The sequence below is a fragment of the Indicator indicator genome, chromosome 29 (genome assembly GCF_027791375.1).
Source record: "Indicator indicator isolate 239-I01 chromosome 29, UM_Iind_1.1, whole genome shotgun sequence".
Classification (NCBI taxonomy): domain Eukaryota; kingdom Metazoa; phylum Chordata; class Aves; order Piciformes; family Indicatoridae; genus Indicator; species Indicator indicator.
Genome location: NC_072038.1, coordinates 2,650,975 through 2,666,526, shown reverse-complemented (window position 1 = coordinate 2,666,526; position 15,552 = coordinate 2,650,975). Strand labels below are relative to the sequence as shown.

At 56.8% G+C, this 15,552-nt stretch overlaps 1 protein-coding gene across 1 annotated transcript in view; it reads right to left on the bottom strand.

The window, feature by feature from the left end:
- DNAH9 (dynein axonemal heavy chain 9) overlaps window positions 1–13,955 on the bottom strand; it is a 243,779-nt gene extending 229,824 nt beyond the window's left edge. The window contains exons 1-7 of the mRNA XM_054394050.1: window positions 13,620–13,955; window positions 8,535–8,731; window positions 7,707–7,865; window positions 6,840–6,970; window positions 6,055–6,266; window positions 5,393–5,626; window positions 933–1,100 (exon numbers count right to left, since the gene is read on the bottom strand). Of these exons, the coding sequence (XP_054250025.1) occupies window positions 933–1,100; window positions 5,393–5,626; window positions 6,055–6,266; window positions 6,840–6,970; window positions 7,707–7,865; window positions 8,535–8,731; window positions 13,620–13,955 (1,437 nt within the window). The remainder of the gene's footprint in view (window positions 1–932; window positions 1,101–5,392; window positions 5,627–6,054; window positions 6,267–6,839; window positions 6,971–7,706; window positions 7,866–8,534; window positions 8,732–13,619) is intronic.
- Between the last annotated feature and the right edge of the window lie 1,597 nt (window positions 13,956–15,552).

The following is a 15,552-nucleotide window of genomic DNA, read 5'->3' as shown; positions in this document are numbered from 1 at the left end:
GAGGATGAGCAGAGGGCTGGAGCTGCTCTGCTGTGAGAACAGACTGAAAGAGTTGGGGTTGTGCAGTCTGGAGAAGAGAAGGCTCTGAGGTGACCTTCTTGTGGCCTTCCAGTGTCTGAAGGGGGCTCCAAGAAAGCTGGGGAGGGACTTTTTAGGCTATCAGGGAGTGACAGGACTGGGGGGAATGGAATAAAGCTGGAAGTGGGGAGATTCAGGCTGGACATGAGGAAGAAGTTCTTCCCCATGAGAGTGGTGAGAGCCTGGAATGGGTTGTCCAGGGAGGTGGTTGAGGCCCCATCGCTGGGGTTTAAGGCCAGGCTGGATGAGGTTCTGGCCAGCTTGATCCAGTGTGAGGTGTCCCTGCCCATGGCAGGGGGGTTGGAACTGGATGATCCTTGTGGTCCATTCCAACCCTGACTGATTCTGTGATCAGAGGGCTGGAGAAGCTCTGCTGTGGGGCCAGGCTGGGAGAGTTGGGGCTGTTCAGCCTGGAGAAAAGAAGGCTCCAGGGAGGCCTTCCAGTACCTGAAGGGACTCCAGGAGAGCTGGGGAGGGACTTTTGCCTAGGGCTGGGAGTGCCAGAATGAGGGACAATGGTTTGGAACTGGAGCAGGGCAGATTTGGACATCAGGAGGAAGTTTTGCACAGTGAGGGTTGGGAGACACTGAAACAGGTTGCTCAGGGAGGTGGTTGAGACTCCATCCCTGGAGACATTCAAGGTCAGACTGGATGTGTCCCTGTGCAGCCTGCTCCAGCTGGAGGTGTCCCTGCTGCCTGCAGGGGGGTTGGACAAGATGCCCTTGGAGGGTCCCTTCCAACCTGATGCACTTTCTGACTGTGAGGAGCTGGGAAGAGGTCAGAGGGCTGCAGGTGAGGAAGCTGCTCTGCACATGCAGATCCTGTTGGCATCCTCACCAGCTGGTGCCACCTACCATGTTGGTCAGGTCCAGGCAGTCGTAGGTTCGCTCTGCAAACACCTTGTAGGCCTCCTGGAACTCCTCATACATGTCCAGCACCTGCTGTCCCAGGGCCTTCCCTTTAATCCCACTGAACTCCAGCTTCTCCAGCTTCATCAGCTCCAAGGCAGTGGTCAGGAGACCCTTCAAAGTCAATGGAGGCACAGAGGTTAAGATGCTGAGCCAAGGTGACAGCAGCTGTCACAACACCCTGCCAGGATGCCAGGCCAAAGGAGCTCCCCAGGCACACCACTGGTACCCAGAATGAGTGGCACAAATGCAAGGGGCAGATGCTGGGCACCAACAGCTGCTCAAACATGTCCCTCCCCAGCAGGACCTGCTGCTGCCTCTGTACCAACTGCAAAATTGCTGTGAAGGGTATTTAGAAGAGAAAGGAGACCCTGAAATGTCATCCAGCACAGCTTTAGAGTTGTTAACTGAGACCTCTGGCATTTACAGGAACCTGAAGTGCCCAAAGCTCCTGCTCAAAACTCCTCATGCCCAGGAGGGTGCTGCTGACCATGCCCAGCTGACCTTAGCTGCTAAGATGGGGACATGGTGCTTTGCAGGGCGGTGGTGGAGTCCTCATCCCTGGAGGTGTTCCGGCAAGGTGTGGCCATGGCACCTGGGCCCATGGTTTGGTGGCCATGGTGGGGTTGGTTTCGTGTTGGAGTGGATGCTCTCAGAGGACTTTGCCAACCCAAACAGTTCTGTGGTTCTGAGGCTCCTTCCTTCCCTTCCCATCTTCTGCAGCCTGGCAGGGCCTTACCCTGTGGTGCCACAATGCTGCACTCCTCCAGCTGTGGCAGCAGCACTGGGCAGTCCTGCCACCACCCCACCCCATCTGGCAGGGCTAAGCAGGGGCTGCTTGCCCTTTGTCTCAGAGGAGCAGAGCTGTGCTGATCTCAAGCAAAGGAGGCTGCTGGTGCCCATCCTGCTCACACTGAACTCAGAGGACAATCCTGCAAGGAGAGCTGTGTGGGTATGGAGCTTCACCCTGAACAGCTGGCACTGAGCCAGTGCCAGTCAGACAGGGGCTGTCAAGTGGGTCACAGCCAGGACACAGGCCCTGGCTCAGAGCTTTCTATGGAACAAGGACAAGTGGACCTGCAGAGGAACAACCTCCTGCAGCAGGACAGCTGAGGGGGGACCTGCTGGAAAGAGCTCTCTGGAGAAGGACCTGGGAGTGCTGGGGGACAACAAGATACCCATGAGCCAGAAATGTGGCATGGTGGCCAGGAAGGCCAATGGAGGCCTAGAGGGCATGAAAAAAGAGTGTGGGCAGCAGGTCAGGAGAGGTTCTCCCTCTGCTCTGTGCTAGAGAGGCCACATCTGGAGCTGGTGGGTTCAGTTCTCAGCTCCCCAGTTCCAGAGGGACAGGAAACTGCTGGAGAGAGTCCAGGGGAGGCTGCAAAGCTGCTGAGGGGCCTGGAGCAGCTCTGTGAGGAGCAAAGGCTGAGAGCCCTGGGGCTGAGAGCCTGCAGAAGAGCAGCCCCAGAGGGCATCTCAGCAATGCTCAGCAAGAGCTAAAGGAGCTGTGGGGAGCAAGAGGCTGGGGCCAGACCCTGCTCAGTGGTGCCCATGGACAGCACAAGGGGCAAGGGGCACAAAGTGGAACCCAGGAGGTTGCATCTGAACAGGAGGAAAAACTTCTTTGTTGTGAGGGTGCTGGAGGCCTGGAGCAGGCTGCCCAGAGAGGTTGTGGAGTCTCCTTGTGTGGAAAGCTTCCAACCCCCCCTGGGTATTGTGCTCCTGGGCAAGCTGCTGTGGGTGCCCTGCTGGAGCAGGGCTTGGACTGGATGATTCCCAGAGCTCCCTTCCAGCCCCACCCTGCTGGCACTCTGAGGTTCACTGCACAGATACCTTTCAAAGCAAAACTAAGCCAGGAGCTCCTTGCTTTGGCTCATGAGGTTGCTTGCAAAGAAAAGGGTTGCTGGGGAATAGAGCTGGAGAGAAGTAGATTTTCTCATGTGGTAGTTACAGGCTGTACCTTTAAAATTTCCCACAGATCTTGAACAGAAAGTGGTGGGATGTAAATAAATGAGCAGTGGGTGTAAAAGGGAAAATCCTGACAGTTCTAAACAATCCATTGGACACACTACCAATAGTGTTGGGTGGTCTGTACTAGCTTTCTCTCTCTTCCAGCTTCCTCACTCTGGGAGACACTGACTTCCTTTTGCTGACCTTGGCTGTGTTCTTTGTTTTGGCTAAGTACTAAAAAAACAATTCTCTGCTCTTGTCTCTTGTCCTTTGGTGTCTGGGGGTGGGGGAAGGAGGGGAGCAGGGAAAGGAAAGCTATTAGAATCATAGAATCATAGAATCAGAATCATAGAATCACCCAGGTTGTAAGAGACCTCCAGGATCCTCCAGTCCAACCTATCACCCAGCCCTGTCCAATCAACCAGACCATGGCACTAAGTGCCTCATCCAGGCTTCTCTTGAACATCTCCAGGGGTAGTGACTCCAGCACCTCCCTGGGCAGCACATCCCAATGGCAAATCTCTCTCTGTGAGGAACTTCCTCCTAACACCCAGCCTAGACCTCCCCTGGCACAGTTGAGACTGTGTCCCCTCCTTCTGCTGCTGGGTGCCTGGGAGAAGAGCCCAACCCCCACCTGGCTACAACCTCCCTTCAGGTACTTGTAGACAGCAATGAGGTCTGCCCTGAGCCTCCTCTTCTCCAGGCTGAACACCCCCAGCTCCCTCAGCCTCTCCTCACAGGGCTGTGCTCCAGACCCCTCCCCAGCCTCATTGCCCTTCTCTGGACACCTTCCAGTCCCTCAACATCTCTCTTGAACTGAGGAGCCCAGAACTGGACACAGGACTCAAGGTGTGGCCTGAGCAGAGCTGAGTACAGGGCAGAATAACCTCCCTTGTCCTGCTGGCCACACTATTGCTGATCCAGGCCAGGATGCCATTGGCTCCCCTGGTTTGGGGTCAGGGGGTTCTTGTGCTGTTTATAAATTGTAACTATTGTAATTATTGTCTATTTGGTACATCTTCATTGTATTCCATTTTAGATTGTAGTTTTGCTTCATTTGCTTCCAGCTGGGCAGGGCTGGCAATGTGATGCTGGGGGAACTTTCAACCCAGCACAACTCCTTAACAGATTGCCCTGCACCATGCTCACCAGCTCACCCCACAGCCCTTCCTTCTGACTGCACATCCTGCAGCCTCTGACCATCCTGGGAGGTGTGGGACATGGGCACTGCTCATAGGACACAGCAGTGCTCTGCCACCAGGGCAGTGCAGCAGAAGCCCAACCCCCTGTGGTCTTGTTCTGTAGCCCACATCCCCAACACTCACAGAGTGAGCAGCCAGCAGCCAGAGCCTCTGCAGGGTAGCAGAGCACAGCTCCTGTCACCCACACCCTGCCCTGGATGAGCTGCAGTTACACCTCTCCCTGCTCATGTTCCCCTGTACCAGCCAGAAGGATCTGATTGCACACTGAACCCGTTTAGAAACCAATGCTCCAAGCAGACTTCAGCCCTGGTGGTCCTCAGCACAGCTCAGGGAAGAACACATCCAGTCCCACAGCAGGGCTAAAGCAGCAAAGCCTCTGGCCCATGGGGAGGGCAAGAGAGGAAAGAAAACAACAAAGAAATTCTTGGCAGTGAGGGTGGTGAGACACTGGCACAGGTTGCCCAGGGAGGCTGTGGCTGTCCCCTGCCTGGAGGTGTTCAAGGCCAGGCTGGATGAGGCCTTGAGCAGCCTGGGCTGGTGGGAGGTGTCCCTGCCCATGGCAGAGGGTTGGAACTGGATGAGCTTTGAGGATCCTTCCAACCCAACCCATTCTGTGGGTCTATGAATTTCCTGCAGCTGAAGGAGCCCTTGGCCATGCTGGGAGCTGAGGGACACTGGGACTCATGACACCAGATTGTCCCTGCCTCAGATGAGCCTCTCACAGTGACACTTGGCAAACACACCCAGCACAGCACCCCAGCTGGACAGACCATTAGGATGTGAAGGGATGACCTGGTGAGGAAGGTGTCCCTGTTCCTCCTCCAGTCCATGTGGCACAGCCAAGCAGTGGCCAGCCTCAAGGGGAGCCTGTGGCATCTCCAAGCCAGGCTGGACCCAGCTCTAGGGTGCCTCTGGTGGGAAAAGAAGTCTAGGAGAGGTATTGCTTAATTTAGAGCCATGAAAACCACAGCTCCCAGTAACCTCCATTTCCTTGTCCCAGTAGGAGCAAGGAGCCCCACAGGACACCTACCAGCTTGGCCAGAAGGACACAGTTGTGTATCTCACACATGCACCAGGCAGGGTGTGGTAAAAGAAGGTCCTAGCCAGGCGCTGTCAGGAGACCTAACAGCCCAGAGAGCAGCACCATCCCCTGGCATGAGGCAGAGCTGCAGGCAGGGAAGATGCCAGCAAGGGAGACCACAGCTCCAGAGGTCTCCTGAAGGAGTGCAGGATGGTTCAAGGCCAGAGTCTCACCTCCACCATTTGCAGCCTCCTCAGGAAGCTGTCCAGCCTGGCAAACACCATGGTGCCATGGAAGTCCCACAGCCTCACTGCTTGGCCTGGTGCATAGTAGGTGTGCAGCTGTTCCCTCCTCTCCTCAAAGGCCCCTTTGAACTCATTCAGGATGCTGAGCACCATCTGCACCTTGCCCAGGCTCTCTTCCATCTCCCCTTTCAGAAGGTCTTCTGGAGCCAGGTACACTCGGGCCTGGAAGAGCAAAATCACACCTGAGAGGTCACTTCAGCACAGAGAATGACCATGTTGGAACCAAGCAGGTTCAAGGGACAGCACAAGAGGTACTGGGCACAAGATGACCACAGAAGTTCCATGAGAATAGGAGAAGGAACTTCTTTACTGTAAGGGTGGCAGAGCCCTGGAGCAGGCTGCCCAGAGAGGTGGTGCAGTCCCCATCTCTGGAGACGTTCAAGAGCCTCCTGGACACATTCCTGTGTGCCCTGCCCTGGGTCCTCCTGCTCTGGCAGGGGGGTTGGACTCAATCTCCAAAGGTCCCTTCTGCCATTGTGTAACCTCTCAAGCTAAAAATCAGCATCCCAGGGAAGGAGAGGGGAAGGAGGAGGGAGGGGACCTCCATACCAGAACCTGCCCTGGCACAAGCAGGCACCACAGCTACACACCTGCTGAATGAGGAGGTTGCAGATCTCCTGGAGCAGCACAGCTATCCTCATGGGCACGTTGTAGTTCTTGGAGGTGACCCAGATCAGACACACCACATGGAGCAGAGGCACCAGGAGAGGCCTCACCTTGCTGAATTCCACAGTCTCTATGCCCTCCAGGTGTCTCCTGAGAGGTGCCAGGTGCAGGTGAATGTCCTGAGCTTCGCTCAGAGCTGTGGCAAGAAATCAGGCACAGGAGGTTCCACCTCAGCATCAGCAGAAACTTCTCTGGTGTGAGGGTGCTGGAGACCTGGAGCCGGCTGCCCAGAGAGGTTTTGGAGTCTCCTTCTCTGGAGACTTTCAGAACCCATCTGGATGTGTTCCTGTGTGACCTGCCCTGGGTGACCCTGCTCTGGCAGGGGGTTGGACCCAACATTCAGAGGTCCCTTCCAACCCCTACCATGCTGTGACTTTCTGATCTGTCCTCTTGCCCTGAACCTCAGCTGCTGCAGACTGACCCCAGGGGAGCTGGTGAACGTTGGGGTGAGTCCTGCTGCATCACTGCAAAAGCTTTACTGCAGCAGAGTGAGGTCCCAAACCCACCCACCCTGAGCTCCAGGACCTTGTCCCAGCCTGGAAACAAAAGCATCAGGCCAGGCACACAGAGCCCAGCTTCAGTGCAGGCCAGAAACAAGGCTGCAGGGGTCAGAGCAGACTCCAGATGACCAGTGCCAGACTGGGCTTGAAACCAGTTGTGGCCAAAGGCCATAGGCTAGCACTGTGGTGAGGGTGCCTCAGCAGCTCACCTGCCTCAACATCCATGAGCATGGCTTTGAAGGCTGGGACGTAGCTGCTCTCAACTCTCTCCAGCACCGCCAGCATGCTGCTGACCCTCCTGGTTCTCAGCTGATGGTAAATGCTTTCCAGGTCCTCACACCTGCAGAACCAAAACAGGGCACAGCCCCAGGCTGGGGCAGCAGCAGCTGGCCCCACACCACCCCCCTGCCCCAGGGCCTCACTCCTCCAGCTGCACAGGGGCTGAGTGCCAAGAGCGAAACAGGAGGAAGGTCCTGCAGGAGACAGGGGCAGCCCTACAGGACAGACAGACAAACAGTGCTGTGTCCAGCAGGACAGTAGCTCTGCTACTGGCAGGACTGTGCTGAAGGAAGTCATTGGTGTTTCTGCAGCTGTTGGAGACATCTCTCCAGCAGAAAATGCTTTCCCTGGGTCAGCCTGAGCCAACATGGCACAAGGGTTTCAAAGAGCAGGAGGAAATTCTACTCCCTGGCTCCTGAGCAGCTGAAGCTCCTGTGGCAGCAGGTGAGCAGCAGGCAGCTGAGGTGCAGCCTTTGCAGGTGTCCCCAGCTCATACTGCTGTGGCTGGAGCCCAGGAGCAGTGATGGAAAGAGTTCCCCAAAGCATCCCCTCCACGGACAGCCCTGTGCTGGGGCTGGGCCAAACACAGGCAGTGCCCAGGGAACCTCCCAGACGCTTCTCAGATCAGGATTATTTCACATGCAGGAGCAATTCTCCTCAGCTCAACCTCGACATGAAACTCAGGCAGGCTCTCAGCTCCCAGCAGCAGCAGCTTTGCAGGCCTGGCACCACCACTCTCCCTCCATGCAGAACCAGCCCCAGTGAGCACCATGCCCCAGGCAGGCTGCCCAGGGTACCTGTTCTTCCAGAACTCCAGCTCCACCTTCGGGCTGGGGTTTCTGCCTTGCAGCAGAGACTCTGCAGAGTCTTTCTTCAGTGCTTCCTGGATCTGGCAGTTCCAGTCTATGATGGCTGACTCAGCAGCATGAACAAGAGATTTGTCTATCAGCTGCAAGCTGCAAGGGACAAACCATATGGCTTGGTGTGCACTCAGCAGCTGCAGCTACTGCAAGTGACCCCACAGGCAGCTGGAGTTCCCAGGATGGTTTGGGTTGGAAAGGATCATCCAGTTCCAACCCCCTGCCATGGGCAGGGACACCTCCCACCAGCCCAGCTTGCTCAAGGCCTCATCCAGCCTGGCCTTGAACACCTCCAGGCAGTGGACAGCCACAGCCTCCCTGGGCAACCATTCCAGCCAAAATGATTCTCTGGTTCTAATCTAACTGCTCTGAGGGGAACTTTCCTGAGGATGGTCCCTCACAGACTGTAAGTGAACTTCAGAGTGGTGACAGCTACCGGAGAGGTCTAACTATGAATGGAGAGGACCCAAGTTCTCAAAGCCATGCCTTTACTTCTTGAGGAGAAGCACAGGCAATGCAGGACTTGTGCAAGGGGCCAGATACAACAGCTTCCAGATGTCTCCTTGGAGGTCTGAGAGGAGCCTGCAGGAAGCTGTAGGTACAAAATTACCCTCCCACCCCCACCACTCCCCCTCCCCAGCAGTGTGGATGAGCAGCAGATGAAGGAGCAAGAAGAGTTCCCCATGAGTGACAGGAAAGGTCCCCAGAGACACAGCACATGCAAGAGAAAAGGAAGCCCAGTGGAGAGCCAGGGGTGGTCCTCACCAGTTCTCATTGTCCAGATCAATGTCCTCAATTCCCTCTGAGCCAGCTGGAAGAGGCAGCAGGGTCTTGCCCTTGACTTGGCCAACAACCTTGAGAACAGTGCTCCTGAGCTTGTGGACGTGGCGGGTCAGGTCCTCTGACACCACTTTTGGCCAGCCCTGATGGTTCTGCTTGTTGGTCAGGATGGGCACAATCACCTAGAGCAGGAGTCATGGACAGAAACGGAGCAGGCAGTGCTGCAGCAGGTGGCACAGCCCAGCAGGCTCCCAGCTCCTCTTCTGGCCAAGCCCAGAGACCCCCATCCAGGGATGGCCCAAGCAGGGCCCTGCCTAATGTGAAGGAAGGGCAGATTCAGAGTGCATTAGGCTGGAAGGGACCCTCCAAGGGCATCTTGGCCCTCCAAGGGCATCTTGGCCAACCCCCAGCAGGCAGCAGGGACACCTCCAACCAGAGCAGGCTGCCCAGGGCCATGTCAAGTCTTATCTTGAATGTCTCCAGGGACAGAGCCTCAAGCACCTCCCTGAGCAACCTGTTCCAGTGTCTCCCCACCCTCACTGTGCAGAACTCCCTCCTGATGTCCAACCTAACTTTGCCCTGCTCCAGTTCCAAACCACTGCCCCTGGTCCTAATCCCACAGCCCCTTCTGAACAGTCCCTCCCCAGTCTGCCTGTAAGCCCCCTTCAGCTCTAGCTGGTGATGCAAGGGCCTCTCTACAGGCCCATTCTGACCCCTCTCCCCCAAGTCCAAGCAGCCGGGAAGGATGGAAAGCAGCAAAGTGAGCAGCTCCATCCTCAGGCTCTCCCAGCCTCTCCAACCTGCAGCTAGAGACAGCTCCATGGGCTGGGCCCCTTGCCCTCTCAACACCTCCTGCTGCTTGCTCCACATTGCAGGGCTGGTGGGCAGGGCAGGCAGGCAGGGTCCAACCCAGGGCTTGCAAGCCCTAGTGTGCTATAAGGGAGACCTTCTGCTGCCTCCTTGGACCTACTGTTGGTGAGGGTCACTCAGGGTCCCCACAGCAGCACTACTGCAGGTCAGCAGCACAGACGCTTCCTGGGCTGTTGCCCAAAGCTCTACCCACCAGAGGTCTAAGGGCTAGGCTGGGCTTGCCTAGGCTTGAGCTGTTCTGGGCTTGCCTGAGCTGTGGTAGCAACTCCTAGAGCAGCCTGTGGCAACAGCCTGACAGAGCCAGGTTGTCCCTGGTGACAAACAACAGCTCTTGTGCTGCTGGGCTGGGGGAGGCTGAAGGTGTAAAATAGTGTGGTGGTTTGAAACTGTCTTTTTAATTTTTCCTTGCAAAGTTCAGAACAGAGAAAGTGAAAGAATGTAAATAAGTCACTATTGGGTGTAAGAAAGCAAAATACTGATTGTTCTAAACACTTCCATTGGATAGATAGAAATGTTTAAGAACTATTACCCAAAACAAAGTAGGCATTCTGCACATTCTGCGTTCGGCAGTGGGGGCAGTTGCTGGGCTGTCTGGCTGCTGTTTCTTCTTCTCTTCTGGCTGAAGATAACACGTACTGACCTTGGCAGCTAAGTTAACAACTGTCTGCTTAACTAACTCTGCTTCTCTGTCCAGGGGGGTCTGGGGGGGAAGCTCCTGGGAGAGAGAGGCCCCTTTGGGAGGGTCCCCTTGGGGGGAAGCAAAGGGAGATCGGTTGTGCTTTTTCTGTTGATTGTATATATTTGTGAATGTTGTGAATTTTGTATATTTGTACATATTCATTGCATTTCATTGTAGATTTTAGACTCTGCTTGTAAATACAGCTTTTCATTTGCTTCCAGACTGGGCTAGCCTGGTTATTGTTGGTGGGGGGGGGAATTTCAGCTCACACCGACACAAATAGCTACAGATGGACACCAGATGGAAAAGGAGTAAAGGAGCCCAGCACCACCAGCACCACCAGCACAGCGAGTCCCAGGGTGCTGGAGATTCTCTACAACCATGACTGGAACTGCATGGCAGTTTAGGCTGGGTGCCCCCTGCCACTGCCACATGAGATACACCTCTGGTGTCCTGGGTGCCCACCCAATAGGGGTGGACACAGGAAACGGCGTATTTCTACCCATAAATCCTGCACCCTATAAAGCCATCTGCAGAGTCATTCTCTTCCTCTTTCTTCCCTCTCTGCTCCCACGGGAGATGTCCTCTCTTATCAGGTCATGCCGGGGGAGTATCTCAGGCCTCTTAGGCCTGACTAGGCCTAATGCCAGGAGGAGAATGGAGGGGGGGGCAGTCTCAGACCTGGCCAGCCTGAGACTTGCCTAGCAGTGGGAGTGGGGGGAAGGAAGAGCCCTGAGGGATTGGGTAGACCCTCAGGTGGGAGGAAGGGAGGATTGGGAAGCTTTTGGGAATTCTGTGAGGGGTTCTGTATGCTTTAGGATGTTCTTTTCCACTATGCTTTGTAGTTTGTGGTTCTCTGTAGCTTCACCAATTGCTTTTCCATTTAAACTTTCCATCACTCTCCAATCCGTTTGCGTGTGTCATTCTTTTGTCCCTTTCGGGGCAAGAGACGATCTGTCTGACCCTAAACCAGCACAAACTGTAGAATCAAAAACAATTTGGGTTGGAAGGTATCTTAAAGCTCATCCAGTTCCAACCCCCTGCCATGGGCAGGGACACCTCCCACCAGCACAGCTTGCTCAAGGCCTCATCCAGCCTGGCCTTCAACACCTCCAGGCAGGGGACAGCCACAGCCTCCCTGGGCAACCTGTGCCAGTCTCTCCCCACCCTCACTCTCAACAATTTCTTCCTCCTCTCCACTCTCCATCTCCCCTCTCCCAGCTCAAAGCCATTGTCACTCATCCTGGCACTCCCAGCCCTTGTCCAAAGTCCCTCCCCAGCTCTCCTGGAGCCCCTTCAGCTACTGGAAGGCTGCTCTGAGGTCTCCCTGGAACTTCTCCAGGCTGAACAGCCCCAACTCTCCCAGCCTGACCCCACAGCAGAGCTTCTCCAGCCCTCAGCTCATCTTGGTGGCCTCCTCTGGAGCCTCTCCAGCAGCTCCAGGTCCTTCTTGTGCTGGGGGCCCCAGAGCTGGAGGCAGTGCTGCAGGTGGGGTCTGAGCAGAGCTGTCCCTGCAGCAGATGGTGAGGACAGTGCCCCTTGGCCCCTGCCTGCCCTGGCTCAGGAAGCTGTAACACAAACTCCTCTCTGCAGACCTGCCAGGCCCACAGGGCTCATCAGACACCTGTGTACAACAGCCCCCTCTGCACACCAGGCATTATCCCATGAAACCAAGGCAGCCTGGCAGCTGCTCCTAGGAATCCAATCCAGCAGTCACCACCTTCACACACCAACCCACTCCCAGAGCTCCTCAGGTCGAGCAGCTCCTCTGCTTTCTCATCACAGCCTCACTGCTGGGACTCGCCCAGCTCAAGAGCCCTCAGGAATCAATCAAGATGCTGCTGTCTGGTTCAGGATGCTGACACAGGGAGGACAGAAGGTCCCTTTGGAAAACATCAGCACAGCTGAAGTTACAGGGACCTGAACTGCAGGAGGTTCCTTCTGAACATCAGGAACCTCTCTCACTGTGAGGGTGACCAAGCACTGGCAGATGTTGTTCAGGGAGTTTGCATGTTTAGAGACACTCAAAAGGCAAAAAGGTCCTGGCAAGCAGTTCTGGGTGGCCCTGCTTGAACAGGGGATGGACCAGGTCACCTCAGGATGTCCCTTCCAGCATCTGCTACTCTGATTCCACAACGTGGATTGGTCCCACAGACACCACAGCTAGACATGGATCAGAATTTAGGAGGCTCCAATGAATTCCAAGGACCATCATGGGCAGGAGGTGCTGTCAGAGGCAGAGCTGTGGCTGCAAACTCATCAGCAGAGACAGAAGGGAACCCAAGCAGCCCCTTTGCAGGGGTGGACATCTTCCCTGTCACCATGTGCCAGAGCCAGTGCCTGACCCCAGGGCTAGGCTTCAGGGGTACCACTTGGAGGCAGGGCTCCCAGTTGAGTGTCCAGAGCTACCACTTCTGGGGACACCACCTCCAGGGCTACCCAGGGGCGCCACTTCTGAGACCACCTGCAGCCACCACTTCCAGGGGTGCCCAGGGCCACCCTCCCTGGGGTCACCTAGGACCACCACCTCTGGGGTGCCAGATCCCCCACCAGTGGGGCCACTTAGGGCCCACAGGACTGCCAGGGTCACCATCACCAGGGCTGCCAAGTGTCAGCACCATAGCACAGAATGGTAGGAATTGGAAGAGACCTGTGGAGATCACGGAGTCCAACCACCCTGCCAAGGTAGGGTCACCTAGAGGGGGTCACATAGGAACATATCCAGGTGGGTTTGGAATGTCTGCAGAGATAGAGAAATTCCACCACCTCTCTGGGCAGCCTGTTCCAGTGCTCCACCATCCTCCACTGGAAGAAGTTCCTCCTTATCTTTAGATGGAACTTCTGATGTTCCAGTTCGTGCCCATTGCCCCTTGTCCTGTCACTGGGCACCACTGGACAAAGCCTGGTCCCATCCTCCTGGTGCCCACCCTTGAAGTATGGATCAGCATTGGTGAGTTTCCACCTCAGGTTGGTCTGTTCTGTGCTACCCCCCCAGTTCTCTGTGTCTTTCCTCACAACGGAGGTGTTCCATTCCCCTCAGCAGCTCTGTAGCCCTTTGCAGCATCTGCTCCAGCAAATCCATTTCCTTCTTGAACTGGGGAGCCCAGAGCTGGACCTGGGACTCCAGATGTGAACTCACCAGGGCAGAGTAGAGAGGGACAAGGACCTCCCTTGCCCTGCTGGCCACATTCGTCTTAGTGTACCCCAGGACCCCATTGGCCTTCCTGGCCACGAGGGCACATTGCTGCCTCATGGGCAACTTGTTGACCCCCAGCACTCCCAACTCCTTCTCCACAGAGCTCTTCCCAGCAGGTCCCCCCTCAGCTGTCCTGCTGCAGGAGGTTGTTCCTCCCCAGGGGCAGGACCCTACCCTTGCCCTGGTTGACCTTCATGAGGTTCCTCTGCCCAGCTCTCAGCCTGGTCAGGTGTGGCTGGAGACAGCGCAGCCTGGGGGGTGTCAGCCACTGCTCCCAGTTTGGATCATCAGCTCCAGAGGCAGCCCAGCCCCGCCCGCTCCTCACCTCCTCCACGAGGGCGGCGAAGTGCGGCAGGAGGTCCGCGGGCAGGTCCCCGCAGAGCGGCTCCCTGGGCCCCGGGCCCCGCAGGAAGAAGAGAGCCTTGCGGCGGGCGGGCGGCGGCGGCGGCCCCAGCGCCAGGTCCCCGTCCGTGCCGCGGCAGGCCAGCAGCACCGGCCCCGCCGCGCCGCGCAGGAAGCCTCTCAGCGCCTGCCCGGCCGCGCCGCGTCCTGCCGCCAGCCCCAGGCTCCGCGCCGCCGCCCGCCACAGCCGCTCGGCTCCGGGGTCGGGATCGGGGTCCGGCTCTGCCGCCACCGCCACCTCTTCTTCCTCCTCCTCCATCCCGCCGGCACCGGCTACTGTTTACGGGGAGGAGCCACCGTTGCCCGGGGATGCCGAGGAGCCGCCCCCGGTGTCCTGCCGGGAAGCCGAGGGCGGGCCCCGGCGCCCTGCGCGATGCGGCTTCGCCAGACCGGGCTTCGCGTCCCCGCAGCCCCAGCTGCATCCAGCTGTGCCCCCTCCCTGGCTCGCTTGGCGGGAGGTTCCCGAACACAGGCCGGGGCCAGCGGCAGGTCCCTGCCATCACCCAGACCATGGTGCTTGCATCAACCACCTGGAGCTGGAGCTTCTGTGAGATGAGCTCCAGCACCTGTCCCTTCTCCCACCTTTGCGTGAGATGTTCATTGTTTCCTGAACAGAAGTCTCTTCACTTCTAGAGAGGCAGCCCAGGGATGCTGAGCAGGGCAGGAGCTGCTTGTCTTGTCCCAGCAGCACCTGTGCCCTCCCCTGGGCACCCCACTTCCCACTGACCCCTGCACGCTAAATTAGCCTCTGAATTAGTTCCCAAAGCCCAGCAGATATTCTCTGCAGCATGCCGCTGGGTCAGTGACCTAGGTTCTGCTGTAGACTAGCACCCTGAACCACATCTGATCAACCAAAGACTCTTGGCTGCCACTTGGTGGCATTTGCCATCACTCTTAAATGAAGTCTTCAATGTTTAAGCTGTGCTGGAGGCATTTGCTCAGTGGCTCTTGGGGGCTCAGAGCCTTTGAGTCACTTCTGAAAATGAACTCCTGGGTTGGAACCATGCCAAGCCTTCCTGACCGCATGTGGTTAAATCACTGGCAGGGGGAAAAGCAAAGCAGTCCCTGAGTAAACCTCCAAAACACCCTCCCCCTATCCATCAGCTCTCCCTGGTCCTGCACCCAGAACTGGAATCTGCTCCAGGAACCTCTCAGTTGCCTGTTCTGGAGCTACTCAAAAGCCACCTCCCGTTGTTACCAGCTTGAAGCGAGAAGTGAAGCTCCTCTCTGTAGGGTGACAGGGGCAAGATGTGGTTTTGCTGGCAGGTAACACAGCCAGAAGAAGCAGGAGGCACAGCACCAGGCTGAGATAGCTTTTTCCACCAAGGCTGCACTGCAGAAACAGCCACCTGAGTGGTTTATTCAGATCCTAACCAAAGTGTTTGCAGAACCCTTTGGAGATCCAGAGGAAGCAGCAGAGAGTAAAATGGGAACAGAGCAGTATTCACACCCCTACTGTAACCTCCAAATCAACCAGGTCCCAGTTTACTGTGGCATTTCCTCCTGGGCCCTGGGTTCTGCTACCTGGTTCTGTTGTCCACCACCCTGCGGCTTGCTTGGGCTGCTTCTGGGCCCCACAGGGGCTGCCCCAGCCTGACCTCTCACAAAGGTCACTGCTGCTGCTGCCTCCTAACAGCTTACAGGATAGAACCACTGTGGGGAGGAGGAAAATAACACACGGGCCGGTGAGAGCCAGAGCCAGGAGCTGTGTGGACAGCCGCTGGCACCACCAGGACCTGCACTGCTCCTGCTTGGTAGCTTCAGCCCATGGAGCTGCAGGGATGACCAAGCAGAGCCAGGCGCTCAGCAGCCCCTCCGGCTGCGCTGCCCTGAGTGCTCCTGCGGCAGCAGAGCGC